Genomic DNA, 14079 nt, shown 5'->3' with positions numbered 1-14079 from the left:
CTACAGAAAAATGACCTCTTCGTGGAGGACCTTTGCCTTGCTGAATTCAGGGTTTGGGCATCCACCCAAGCCACCTTCCATTTTTTTAAAATGAGTTGTCACATTTGGTCTGTTTTCCAGAGTAAGATTTTTTTTTTTAAATAGATATACACCCACTAATGCAAGAAGCAAATGTTTAATTAACTGTTTCCAAGCTAGGATGTGTGTGGAGTGAATTGAACAAGAAAACATATTGCACATGTGTATTACGCAGAAGGAACAAGTTTCTAACGTGCTTATGTCCATTTGCAACATTCACTGAATGACACACAGGCTTCAATACTAATGCAGCAGGTGTCATCCCTACTCTACCCACACACTACACAGTCAACTGTGACAAGACGGTAGACAACAGCAAATAGTGAATTTCCACAAAAAAACATACAAAACAGACTGAATTTGCAGATAATACAGGTTTCTTGACTCTATACCTACATAAGTACCCTGTAAACCTACAAAACTACTAAAAAAAAATATCTCAAATTACCTGCTATTTTCATTTTTTGTGATCGTTTTCCCCACCCCTCCTCCCAGGTTTAAAAATGCATTTATCAGAAGAAGGGATGCATGTGATAATCTAAATTATCTTATAGAAGGGGATTTGCACACACAGGAAGCTACTCTATCACAGTGCACTGAGTGTAGCTGAAGCCCCTATACAATTTGTGATTCAAATATCAATACATCTCTTCTTAAAAGAGAGAATCAAGTCCAAAGATAATAAGGACTAAGGTATATTTATAGCAAAATATTTGAATAATTACAGTAGAAGTAATTTACTTCTGAAAAAGCTTAATAATTAACTTTTTATTAATACTTCTTTTTTTAAAAAAATGAAAAAGTAAATATTTATCTCTAGTTCCACAAAAATAATAAGGTATTAATATCATAAAAAATACAAGGTAAAATATTAATTACAAATTCTTAATAGATTGTTCAACGGGAAGGTAGATTTCAGAAGCAGAGTAACCATGCACAATTATTTAAGACTGTTCAAGAATCTAAAAATAAAAGCTAAATATGACAAAGCATTATTGTTTCCAGGAAGATGCTATCAAAAGTTGCTCTCCAAGCACTCAGAAATACAATCTGTTAATTGCTAAGCACTAAGATGAACAAATAATTCCCTAAGGTTTATTTGCTAATCAGCACCAGTGGTTTTTGATTATTTTGTATAGGTTTATATTATTTTTACCAGTCAACCAGCACTTGCAGGCCTATCTAAGATGAATGTTAAACTGCAATACATTATTGACTGACATGCCATTAGGTTGCAAAGGCTGAGCAATATTTTAAATCTCTAAGCAACAATTGTTGCCAGGACTCTCAAACTTTTTTGAAGTTCAAGCAATTCCCTACAAAAAATTGGGTAACTCCATTTGGCCTGAAAAATTCCTTCCTCCCATGTGACTCACAAGATACAAATATTAGAGATACCATGGGACCTGTAAAGAATCAGCCAAATCACGAATCTTTCCTCAGTGATTTTTTTTCCATTTCAGATTTACTATAACATCTCTTCTCCCAGCAACTATGCAAAATACTGTTAAGGCAGATGTTATTACAGAGGTAATGTTAGGCAGAAATTGCAGACAACTCTCTTACAACCACAGCAACACAAACATGACCACACTGTTCACTGCATGGTTACAAAGCCAGTCAATGACCCCATTCCAGAAACCAATGAATGAACTGCAGAGTGTCTCTGCAGTAGTATTCCCTCTTAAGGGTCCAAAAGATTCATAAATGGAGAACACTGAAGAACAGAACACTGAAGTTTAAATACCTTCATCCATAAAAGAAGGGAAAAAAACTGTAAATAAATCCATACTTCCTGCAGTTTTCTGGCAGTAAGTTACCATGCACATGCAAAATAAAAATAATACAGTTCCAACGCAGATCATACCTTACTTTTTCAAGTATATCAACAAAATGGATACATATAAGAAGTGCAAATGCAACTGCTGTGGATACATCTCATCGTGCAATAGGCGTGCTCACATTTTGTATGCCAAAATCCCTTGGTATCATATTTTACTTGCAAGATGACACATAATTGATAAGATATACCTGCCAATGTGAAATATTTATTTATTTGGATATCAGTTGCCATACCCTTTTCTGATCTAAGCTCTTCTGTCTCCTTTTTCAGCCTTTCAATATCTGTCAACAGTTCCAAGTTCTTCTTCTCAGATTCTTGCAATTTACTTCAAAAGAATACAAACAAAAAACCTATGTAAATATTGAGAACCCATGATAAAAGTCACTCTTTTCTTGTCCATCTTCTCATGCAATTTGGACTACTGCCCAGTTAAAAATCAATGCCCAGAAAGCTGCTTGATGTCATCAAATGCAAAAATAAATTCAGAAACCTGTTTGGACCTGTTTAGTATGGTAACTTTAAAAAGAACAAGCATTAATTACCCTTGTTTACCCACTAGGTAGGCTCATGTCTTTAATTTATGAGTAACGGTGTGAGCCTGCATTTATGCTCAAGAAAAAAAAAAAAAGACCAGGTGTATTTTTAAATTACAAATTGATTTTTTAATTTGTTAATTCACAGTGCCAGTGATACTAGTAGATTTTGTAGAACTGTTTTTCCTCTCAGTTGCTTTACAGTTATTTCTTTCAGTACTTTTTGATTCGCAGCGGATAGGTAACACAACTATGCATTTCTACAGCACTTCTCATCCTTGCCTATCAAAAGAACACTGGTTCTCCTTTCTTAGACGATCTACTCTACTGCCTATCATCATGTTACCTGGTGTGAAGGTAACATTTCCCATTTAAGGTGCACAGGGCATTCATTCCCCCTTCACATAACATACTTGAAACTCAACTCCGTCCAACTGATTTCCCAAAGCTCCAAAACATGTCAGTGTTCCTCAGATATTACGAAGAGAAATTCTTCATTTTGCTTGTATTTGAAATTCTTACATCGCATGCTATCCCTTCTCTGCTTGGGGCAGTTTCCATACCTTGTATTGTCCTTTTACATGCTTAGACACTGCAAGGTTGACAGAATTGCTACTACAAAAATCACTGTTATAGAGAAAACAGTGAGAGGAACAGAATGGGTGTGAATCTAAGAGAAGGCTCAGAATTCCTTCTTTAGCTTGAGCACCTAATTTAACCTACAGCAACTCAGACGACTAGCACTACATCTCTAGCCTGGTGAGATTCATAATTTGTAAATGTAACTACCATCACATCACAGTGCAGGACCAATGTTCTTCTCATGACAAAGTCGCATATACTTTAGTTTAAATCAGATCACAATGTATCACAGAAACTATGCAATTAGTATGTATTTAAATTCGTATTTTTGCATTTTATGTATAAAACATCTTTACTTAATGTAGTTAATGTCTTGTAGTAGGGATCAGAACCACTGCTAAAGAAATTCAAGCCTTCTTTTTCAGCAGAACTTAGCTGCAATTGTTAGCAACAGTGCAAGCTTATTCTTAAACATTCTTTAAAAATGGGATTCTCTTGAAGGCACAGAAAATCTCATGTTCTGTCTTTGATTTCTGTCCAAACAAGCAAAGAAACAACAGGTGCCAGCTTCAATAGTGAATAGGCATTCACTATGAAGAAGACTTGTGCCACTAAATCTGTGTTCTCAGGATTCCGAGAGATTTCCTTAGTACTAGTTCTTAGGCACTCCTGAAGTAGATTGAAAGTAGCGACTTAGAAATGGAATGTCCTGCTACGGCTAGACTAATACAGCTTCTAAATAGCTTCTTCAGCTATTCACCCTCCTCAAAAGAAATTTTGTAATTTAAGTTTTTTTTTTTTAAAAAAAAAAGATCTGAGGAATGAATAAAAGCATTCATAACTTCCCACAAGCACATCTTGTTGCTGTGCAAACCAATATGCAATAATTGCATTTTGTCAGATAAACCAGTACAGCTACTAATGCAATGGAAAAGAATATGTTCTAAGATAGAAAAACAAAAACTCTGCTTGCATTTGAATTTTTCATCATAACTAGGAGAGATTCCATTATTAAAATATCCCCTCAAAGTCTTCAGGGTTCCAAATCTTCAAAGGAAGCATTCAACTGCTCACACAATAAATACAGATACAGTTTTTTGCTCACATTTGGATATAAGAAACTGGCCTATCATTATCAAATTTTGATAGACAAGATAATTAAAATCTTGATTTGATGACACTCTCTGGAAGGTATCAAAGTAAATTTCCATTACAACAATTCAGTCTTACCACTCTGTAGAGATACAGGAAGCTTTGACTTTATTCAACTCATCCTGAATAGCCTGTTTGGCTCGGATTTCAGCATCAAGAGCCGACTGCAGTTCCAACCTTGCAGACATATCCAGCTTTGCAAAGCGACGCATCTTCCATGGCATATCCTAGTTAAAAAAACAAAACAAAACAAAACAAAAAAAAAAGGGGGAGAAGGAAGAGTAAGAGGAGAGAAGGCAGAAAACAAGGAATGTAATTAACTTCAACAGTTATGTTTCTCAGTCTATTATGTCTCAGTCTATTTAGTCTCTAAATACTAAGGAGTATTCTTATGATTTTTATCCTTAAGTAACAAATTGGCAAGGAGAATGTCTTATGCTGTCACAGTCTCAAAATCAAAGAGACTTTGTGAATTCTACTTTTGATGTGCCTCAGTTCAAATGACAATCAAAGGACAAAGGACATTCAAAGGACATTCACAAGGGGAAGACTTCAAGGTTTCCATGAAGTCAAGTACACATTTCCTTCAACAGACTAATATATGATTATAAAGTAGCTACTTCAATAATATCAGAGATAAAAATCCCATTATGAAGATACTGCTGGTTTTAACAAATGATAAACAATAAAATGGTATTCAGTTATTCAGAAGAGAAGCTCTAAGAAAGTTTAAATTCTGACTAATACTGCCTCTATAGTCAGGTTATCATTGCAGCTGAAACTATTAATTACTTTATTTTTTAAAAAAGAAAAAACAACAACAACAAAATCCAATATATGAAATAAGACTCTTACCGTAGCTCTTGCACCCAAACTGGAGTTCCTCAGGGCCTCTAGTTCTTCCGTCATTTTAGAGGCCAAGGCTTGAAGATAACCTCGAGCATCTTTTTCATCACTTACCCTAGACAATTACATTAGAAGAAAAAAACGTTTTAACCAAACAATCTAAAAACAAACAAAAAAAATTCTCTTCAATGACATAACAATCAGAAACAGAAAAAAGAATACAAAGCAAAAATCATAAAATACAAGGAAACGGGAAAAAACAATACACCATAAAATAAAGTCTACCATTAATTAATATGAATAACACAATGTTTCAGCAAAGATTTACAGATAGTAGCCAGAAGGCAATTCAGAAAGCACCCACTTGCAACTGCTATGGGCTTGGAAGAAACAGAAGAGCTTTACCATAGCAAAAGCTATGGGCTAAACATCTACAGGTTGCAGTTACTTCTCAGTGTGAGTTTATGATTTATTTAAGGATGATTGCTTTTAATACAGAGGAGGCAAAGATAATAACCACTTGACACACAACTCCCAACCAACATGAACAAGTAAACACATAGGTATGCTTTGGGCTTTATCTTCTTTGTCTCCTGCTTACAATTTAGTTCAAGTAAGAAGGAGGCCAAGGGAAAAACAGAACAAAACAAGACCAAAAGGTTCTGACTTTAATAAAGTCAGTAGGAGTTTTAATACGAATGAATCAGTATTCTTCCCAAGCTATACCAAAACGCAGTGGAAGCAGCATATCAGCTTTTGTTCATTTTGGATGTACCACATTTTCAATTCTGGATGTAACACATTTTGACTACCAGGTAAGACGACCTTGTCTATACAAACCACTCAGGGTAAAAAGTGGGAAAAAGGTGCAAGAATTAGCATAAGATACTTTGGCAACCAAGGGGAATGCATAGTGAAATGGATGGTAAAAAGAAAATGGAGTTTAAGTAAGAACAGAAATACTGCAAGGCTTTCAAGGTGAGAAGGGAAGTAATTTTTACAAAAATATATGCCAAGTTCAAGGAAACTCTTCAGACTATTAAAAAAGTAAGTATAAATGGTACAATTTAAAGCTGAGATACCATTTTGTTGTCCGCTAGATGGCAACATTCTCTCAATAAGGAGATAGATTGATCAAATGCGAACCCAGGAGTTCTTGGAATCTTTCGATTTGTTACTGTTTTGCTGTTGGTTTTCTAGCTTTTAGATAGCTTTTTTTTTTTTTTTTTTTTTCCCTTTTATTTTTTCCCTGATTTTCCAAGCTTTTAAATATCTGCCATCATAACACTATGCTTAAAGTCTCCAACTTCATTTCCACCCCCACAATCAATTAAAACAAACAAACCAAAGAACCCCCTGCTTCTCCAAACATTTTCAGCACTTCACTCTGCTCTCAAACACTTAAGTTTCCCCTCACCCTCCTGAATTTCTGTTTAATAGCTAATTAACCTCCAATTATTCCTACTTCAAACACAATGCGTGTAACAAATTTTCCGGTTTCCTTCAGTTGAATTTCCTGAGAATTTCTGCTAGTTGTTCAATGTATCATCATACTCCAAATCACTTTCACAATTTGTGTACGCTTTCTTCTGATAGCAAGCAGATTTCAAAAGCCAAATAATAATTCGGGGCTTTTTAATGTTTAATGCCTATTTTTTTTTCTTCTTTCCTTTTCTAATGTCCACTAATGTCCATTATAATAATAATGACCACTAATGTTCAGGTAATCCGGCTATGATTTGGTGAATTCTCACATACATACTCAACATACAGAATTATTAATTTGAGCTAGCCATCTAAGATTCCTTTTCAGTCGGTGGAGAGAAAAATCACCTTCCTTCCATAACACTAGTCATGGGATTATCTACCTTATGACTTTTAAAACTAGGTTACAAAAATCCCTCCCAGAGAGGGTAGTAAGTTAAGATTCTTGCCAAGAACTCTGGGAATCAATAGCAAGATTTCTGTCAGCCTCCTTTCTGCAACAGATCAGAAATACTGTACCATGGCTATTTAAAAGATTCCTTTTTAAAGTGACTGTGTTAATCTCATATGCAATGAATTTCTTTCCCCACTCCCATAGGAAAATTTAGAGCTGACTATAAAATCTTCATTATTTCTTATTCTTGTCAAAGAATGCTGAGTGGTTTGGCTAGTATGTCAATATAACACCTCCCTCAAGGCTGAATGATCTGTGTGGGTCTATTGCTACCACATTAGAATTTGCAATGGAAGTTTGACTGAAGCTTTTCTATTGAGAAATTGGCTGCATTTATGGTGTCTTGGGATAACAGCAAAAACAAAAAGGGGGGTTGTACATTTGCCATAAATAAGATGCAAAAGAGGACAGTAAGAATGCATGGAAAGGCTAAGGGGAACATTGTAGGCTATTAAAGTTATTTGCATGCTATAAAATCTGAAAAAAAAAAATAAATCAGAAAGGCCCAAGAAGTTGTGAGGAGAGCAACAATCCTAACCACAAAAAATGTGACCTCAAAAGTGTGGCCCATTTCCTGAGAGATTTATTAGATGGCAAGGCACTCAACGGAAGTGAATAACTCCTAGGGCTTGTGTTACTTAAAATAGGGCTAGAACAAATCCTTTGAATTATCACTGGGAGATGAGGAAACTTCTAACCAAAGCAGTAATTAATTTCATCTACTGCCTCCTATCCTTCATGACCCATGGTACAAAAATGTAACAGTAGGCAAAAAACATTTTAAGCGGTGGAAAGTATGCACCCAAAATACATATTTTAATACTAAACGACAACCTGCTAGGTTTGGAGAGGGAGCCTAGGAGCTCTACCCTGCTTTGTACTGTGTCCAGTTCTGGGCTTCCTAGTACAAAAGGGACATGGAGCTACTGGAGCAAGTCCAGAGGAAGGCTACTAAGATGGCAGTACAACTAGGGGACTGGAACATCTGTCATACAAGGAGAGGCTGAGAGAACTAGGCCTGTTCAGCTGGGGGAAGAGAAGACAGAGAGGACCTTATCAACATGTCTAACTATCTGCAGGGAGGGCATCAAGACAATGAGGCCAGAATCACCAGTGCAACCCAGCAACAAGACAAGAGGCACCGGGCACAAACTGAAGCACAGAAAGTTCCAGCTGAATATGAGAGGGCGCTTCTTTACTGTGAGGGTGACAGAGCTCTGGAACAAGCTGCCCATAGAGGTTGTCTCCTGCTCTGGAGATCCTCACAACCCGCCTGGATGCCATCCTGTGCAACAGGCTGTAGGTGACCCTGCCTGGGTCTCCTAGGTGAGCTCCAGAGGTCCCTTCCAACCTCAACCATTCTGTGATTCAGTGAAAGCATTCATTTTCATACCAAAGATGCAGACAGGTATAGATTTAAATTGCATGTTCTTCCAAGGAAAACAGACCTGTGATTGATTAAATATGATCATTTTTTTTTAAATTAAACTTCTTCCTTTTAAAATGTTTACCATTATAATGGATGTTTAAAATTATTCATACAGCACCCCAAGTTCCACAGCAAAAAATCCCCAGATAAGGACCTATTTTGGTACACAGTGCTGAATTCTAAGGCTAGCAGATGGACATTAACAGATTATCTGGGTAACACATGGGAGATCTAAACACAGTAAGAAAGAAATGTGAACGACTATATGGCCTTACAGCAATGAAAAAAAATTAATATATGCAGAGAGAAATATGAAGGGAAAATTGAGATATGTACAGCAATTAAAAACTGGAACCAAATCAGAATTTTTCATCTCCTTAATGTTTGCCCATAGTATTTCTTTTTTTCCTTTTTAAACCTTTCCCCTCCCCCCAGATGATGTCTGATACATGCAAGATGCCTTATCATGTATCTAAACCAATTCAGCAGTACATCTTCAAATATTAAACTCTCTCATAAATTGGAGAAGGGACTTTCTTAATAAGCAGTTGGTACATTTTTACACCATGCCAAGTAAAATAATCCACATGTAATGCTGACTTGTCTTCTTCCACCACTCTAAACTTTTATGAATGCTTTCACATGTAAATCTGAAAAAAAAAGATTTACAGACAAGCATTTTTTTAAAAAAAACAACATGCAAAACATGCAATGCAAAATAACAAACTTGTGACTCTTCTTACCTTGATTTTTTTCTAAAGAAAATATTTCTGATGAGCTACAAACTAACTATCAATTAAAACAGCTTTAGTAATTATATTTATTTTTACTTCTGAGGCAGGCAGTCTACTAAGAGCTGTGTGAGATGTGGTTTAAAAGGAATATGCACAATTGGACCCTTAGTTTTTGTTTTAACCTCTGCAATGAATTCAATGTCTTGAGGTGTTATTAACTTCATAACACAGATTGGAGGTACATAATTTTATGTAACAAGATGTTTTAAACACTTCCAGAAACCCAGAGAACAGCCTTTTTCTGGGTATGTATCACATGGTTGTATTCAGAAGCCAAACGTTCTCTGTATTTAGACAACAAAATCATATTGACCATATAACAACTAACAAACTAGTTTTCATTAAAACAAGTATGTCCCATTTTTGCTTTGACGTGTCAAGTTAGATATTTAGTTGAGACAGATAAAATGAGAAAAAATAGTAAACCAAAAAAAAACTATTATATGGTGATGAAGTCTTCAGAGAGGCGATTGATCTTTACAAAAAATACCTGGATACAAACTGTTCTTGTAGGTGCTGAACATTAGACGGAGCCATAAAAAGGAGGGGGTAGGAAAACATGAATGGAAGGGAAAAATGAAAGCTGTCTAGAAAAAGCAATCTTTTCCTTTTGATAGTTTCAACTTGTTATTTTTCCCTTCATTTATTAGAACTGAAGACAGAAGACTTTATAAACATAACATCATTATTTAACAGAAGTATTATAAAACACACCACTTAACTGGCATTGGGATAGTCTCAAACCTTCTGCCTTACTGCCTTGTAAAAAAATCACATAAAAGTTGTACTATATTTGTTTCCTTCTGCCACATGCCAAGCAGATGAAGGAAATTAATGCTGAGACACAAATACTCTCAAGTCGCTGCTTTTCCCAGGCTTGTTCTTCCTTGGAGGCGTGAGCTCAGCAGCACATGATTCCTTTCAGCATTTTTCCAAAGCCACAAGCCACACCCAATGGCTATGATTCTTTTGCACTTAAATAGTTGTGTTTGCAAAGACACTTTCGCTCTTAAGGAGGAACGCAATTTTCCAGATATAGATATTATTAAAATCTCATGCAAAAATGCAGCAAAATCCTGCCTGGATGGTGTGCAAGTTTCACTTAAGCACTTGCGAATCCAAAAACTCAGCAATAGCCCTACCACATACTGAGTACTCACCACTGGATGATCTCAGTAATTTGGGCCTCCCAGTGGGCCACAGACTCCTTTTTATCAGCTAGGTCTCTCATCTCTTCTTCCAGCTGCCGGTTATTCATACTCAGCCTCTCAAACATGGTGGTGAGCTGAATGAGAAATTTAGGAACTTGTTAAAAGTATAAGCTATTGTGACTCCATCACATTACAAACTCAGAGCCATGTTGTTCCCCTCTCCCTTTTCATACATCCGCTTTAAAAATATTTAATACCCATTACAATGAACACCATACAACAATAAAAGCCAGAATCATTTCTCTTGTATGACCTCAACTGTAACGAAAGGTCTGTTTAAGAATTGAAACTTCATTTTTGCTCTAACAAACACATTAATTTCTAGAGAATTACTCTCCCCAAACCCATACAACTCTTAGATGGTTTCTGGTTTGCACCATATAGTTGTGGAATACTCTCTATATGAAAAAGAAGAAAATGAAAGAGCCAAATGAGGGCACAAAAATAATTACAGCTGAGATAAAGCTGCTTTCTCTCTTGTTTAGTAACCATGGCGAATGAGAGGCTTAACAGATGCAACCACAAGTCAGTCCTGAGGTTCTCGAGGTATTTTACATTCCTTTATTTTTCATTTCACTCACTCGCAGACATGAAAATTGAAATGAAATGCAAATCTCTACGTACAAAATTAAATACCTAGCTATTAACCTTACTCACATTTACACAGCTGCCATTCATACATGCACCTACTGCAAGACAAAAGCCACAGCTAATCTGATTGGGTATGGGGAGCTAAACCTTCATTATGCTAAATAATTATTCACAAAATCAAACTGGAACCAGACATCAGATTGACTTGGAGAATGAATCTCATGTAAAAGGTTTCTTTTAGCGCTGAAATACATTAACATAAATCATGAAAAAATAACATTTTTTAATCTATGCTGCTCTTTTGTACTCCTGATATTACTCTGCTGCATATTTACCATTCAATGGGCTTATGCCAGCTTTTTAAATGTCACTTTACAAGACAAATACAAAGCTAACCAAATTTAAAGAAAAAAAAAGAACATGTAAAAAGACTATCAAAACGACTAGTCTCTTGCTGTTCTTCAACTAGACCTACATATAGGCACGTGTTACACTGCTTATACTGGTATTAAAATACACTTTAATTGGAACACTGACATGCAAACATCCTTTCTTTGAAGAACACTGTACTTTCATCATATTTTTAGATTTTTTTTTTTTTTGCATTAAAGAAAGATCAGACAAGTTTAGCAAGACTTGACTCATCCACAATGAACTTGAAAAACCTCTCAAAATGAACAACAGAGGTAACCAAAATGTACGAAACATAAATATTTATATATGAAACATAAATATTCCTTGCTCAATAGTCTTCAATGAAATTGTTGTATCATTTGTATTTTTGTTTTAATATCTCACAGTAACACAATCTCAGCAAGCAGGAGGGGCCCTGTTATTTCACACTAATTGACATGCAAATATACTCCATGTAATCACATCATTAACTATATATTTTTATATTTGGGTTACACAAGCAAGTAATCACTTTGTGGGGGGGGGGGTTAAGATATTGTCTAAAATTAAATCTTAGCTAATTGTAAAACCATGTAACTCAATTCCTACCCAAATACACCTGTATATCCATATAAAAATATATATATATCCACACATTCTCAAATTCAGATGCACGTGGATACTCTCCATTCAAATCAAGTATTAATCACAACTTTTGGTGTAATATTAATTTCTACTAAGAGCTAAGAGCTATTAATAATCAATACAGCTTTACATTGACAGATTTGTACACAGCATACATTAGTTGTAGACTCAGGACACAACTAATCAGCACTTACTTTATCAAGTTCATTTGAAAGTTTTTTGTTTTCCTCTGTTAGAAGAATCTTTTCTCTTTCATACTTCTGTTTGAACTCTGTTTCAAACTCCTCTCTTTCACTTTGGCTAAGAAGTAAAACAAAGTAGAATTAGAAAGTTTCCTTTCTTAAATTCATCATACTCTACTTACAAACATACATACAGATCAATGCACACAGTAGCTGAAAGGAAACTATTACAATGATAATACCTGATCCTATTAAAACTAAGACCATAACATGTTACACTACCATTTTAGGGCTATAAGACAGTCTTTAATTTTATCATCAGAGAGTTATCTTTCCTTCAGTACAGTATTAACAGAGCTCCACTGAGATATCATTTATCAATCTTCTTGCACATATTTTAATATTTAATGAATTTCTCAAACACTGAGCAGCAGATTGAAGTCTGTGTCAATATTCTGAGACACACAGGGTAAATTCTCTGAAAGCTCACAGAAATGTTAATTTACAGATCTCCGCAGTTCCAGGTTTCACACAGAATGGCATGCAAAAACAACTGCATATGAACAGAACATACAGAACTTAAATTACGGGAGTTGGGGCTGAGTCACCGATGAGGAAAACTTATATGGGCAGTAAACTTCAAACAATATAGTAAAGCCTGATGTCACATATGAAAAGCTAATTCAGCTATTGTATATTTACCATCAACAAGATGTGAACAGATAACATTTACATTCCTAATATGACAAGATTCTAATCTGGATTAGGACCATTCTTTTGGAAAAACATTTTCAAATAGCTGTTGACCCCAACCGTTCCTTTCTCTTGTGGGTGTCATTCAGTAGAGAAGAACCCCTGATTGATTCTGTTCAGCTTCGATTTTGCACATTGAACACGAGAACCTAAAATTAAATAAAACTGCGTGGCAAAAAAACACTGTAGTTTCCTTAAAGAGGTGTACTGCAGTGTTGCAGACATGTAACTCCTATCTCAAATCCATTCTTTTGAGACTTGCTACATTTGTGAAGTTTCAGGAAGATGATGTTGTAGCATCTTGTATTCACTGTGACCGATAATGAGTACAAAGTTCATCAGTAGGTTAATGGAACTGTACTATAAATGCCACGGGTAGAGAAAATATCCATTCAGTAAACATCCCTGTCCAACATTGAAAGGTTTGAAAAAGTGCTCAGTAAAAAAAGGTTAACACTGTAAAAATAAAGTCCAGCGGAAACTTTGTCTTGAATATTGCGATTGCTTTTCTGGATAGCAATCAGAATTTTATGTTGTGGAATAAAGAAATTACAACCTCACCAATTTTCCTGAGATGTAGAACTAGTACAAGTCTGGCAAATTGCAAGAACACCCTTAAAAGCAGAGAGGCATCAGTGGTTACAGTGAACCCTGTTAAGAGAAATGCTGGTTTGAATTTCCTATTCCTAATTTGAAATTCATTCAGTGCTTCAACCACTCTTTGAAATCCAGTACAACATGTTAGACTCATGGTGAAATCCTATGTTGCTAGGCATCCTTTGAAACATAACCACATCCTAGCAAAGTCAAATACTATCATTACTGTTTAACACTAAGTTTGAAATACACCACCTCTTCTTTTCTGTATCAATGGATTCCCTGCATATGATGAGCAGTCTAGGAAAAAGGCAGGAAAGGATTAAAGCATGGGCTGTCAGGGGAATTAACAAGTCTTGCTTCTTTTTGCAAGGCACAGATTCAGAACTAGTTTCTCAGACAGCAGACCAAACTAAATTTTAATTAATTTTAGTTCTTTTATTTAGCTTTTTCATATTTATGTTTTTGTTTAGCATTTTTTTGTTCTGTATTTGTATAAAACTTGTTTTTT

At 35.4% G+C, this 14079-nt stretch overlaps 1 protein-coding gene across 8 annotated transcripts in view; it reads right to left on the bottom strand.

Annotated features, from left to right (window-relative positions):
• The window catches only part of CDC42BPA (CDC42 binding protein kinase alpha), a 117966-nt gene that overhangs the window by 42380 nt on the left and 61507 nt on the right, over positions 1-14079 (bottom strand). For all 8 annotated transcript variants that reach the window (XM_035322090.1, XM_035322095.1, XM_035322091.1 and 5 more), the window contains 5 exons: positions 12231-12336; positions 10357-10481; positions 5044-5149; positions 4267-4415; positions 2155-2246 (listed from right to left, as the gene is read on the bottom strand). In XM_035322090.1, coding sequence (XP_035177981.1) covers positions 2155-2246; positions 4267-4415; positions 5044-5149; positions 10357-10481; positions 12231-12336 — 578 coding nt within the window. The remainder of the gene's footprint in view (positions 1-2154; positions 2247-4266; positions 4416-5043; positions 5150-10356; positions 10482-12230; positions 12337-14079) is intronic.

Source organism: Oxyura jamaicensis, chromosome 3 (genome assembly GCF_011077185.1).
Source record: "Oxyura jamaicensis isolate SHBP4307 breed ruddy duck chromosome 3, BPBGC_Ojam_1.0, whole genome shotgun sequence".
NCBI classification, from domain to species: domain Eukaryota; kingdom Metazoa; phylum Chordata; class Aves; order Anseriformes; family Anatidae; genus Oxyura; species Oxyura jamaicensis.
The sequence above is the reverse complement of the archived record's forward strand: the minus strand, read 5'-3'. Positions and strand labels throughout refer to the sequence as shown.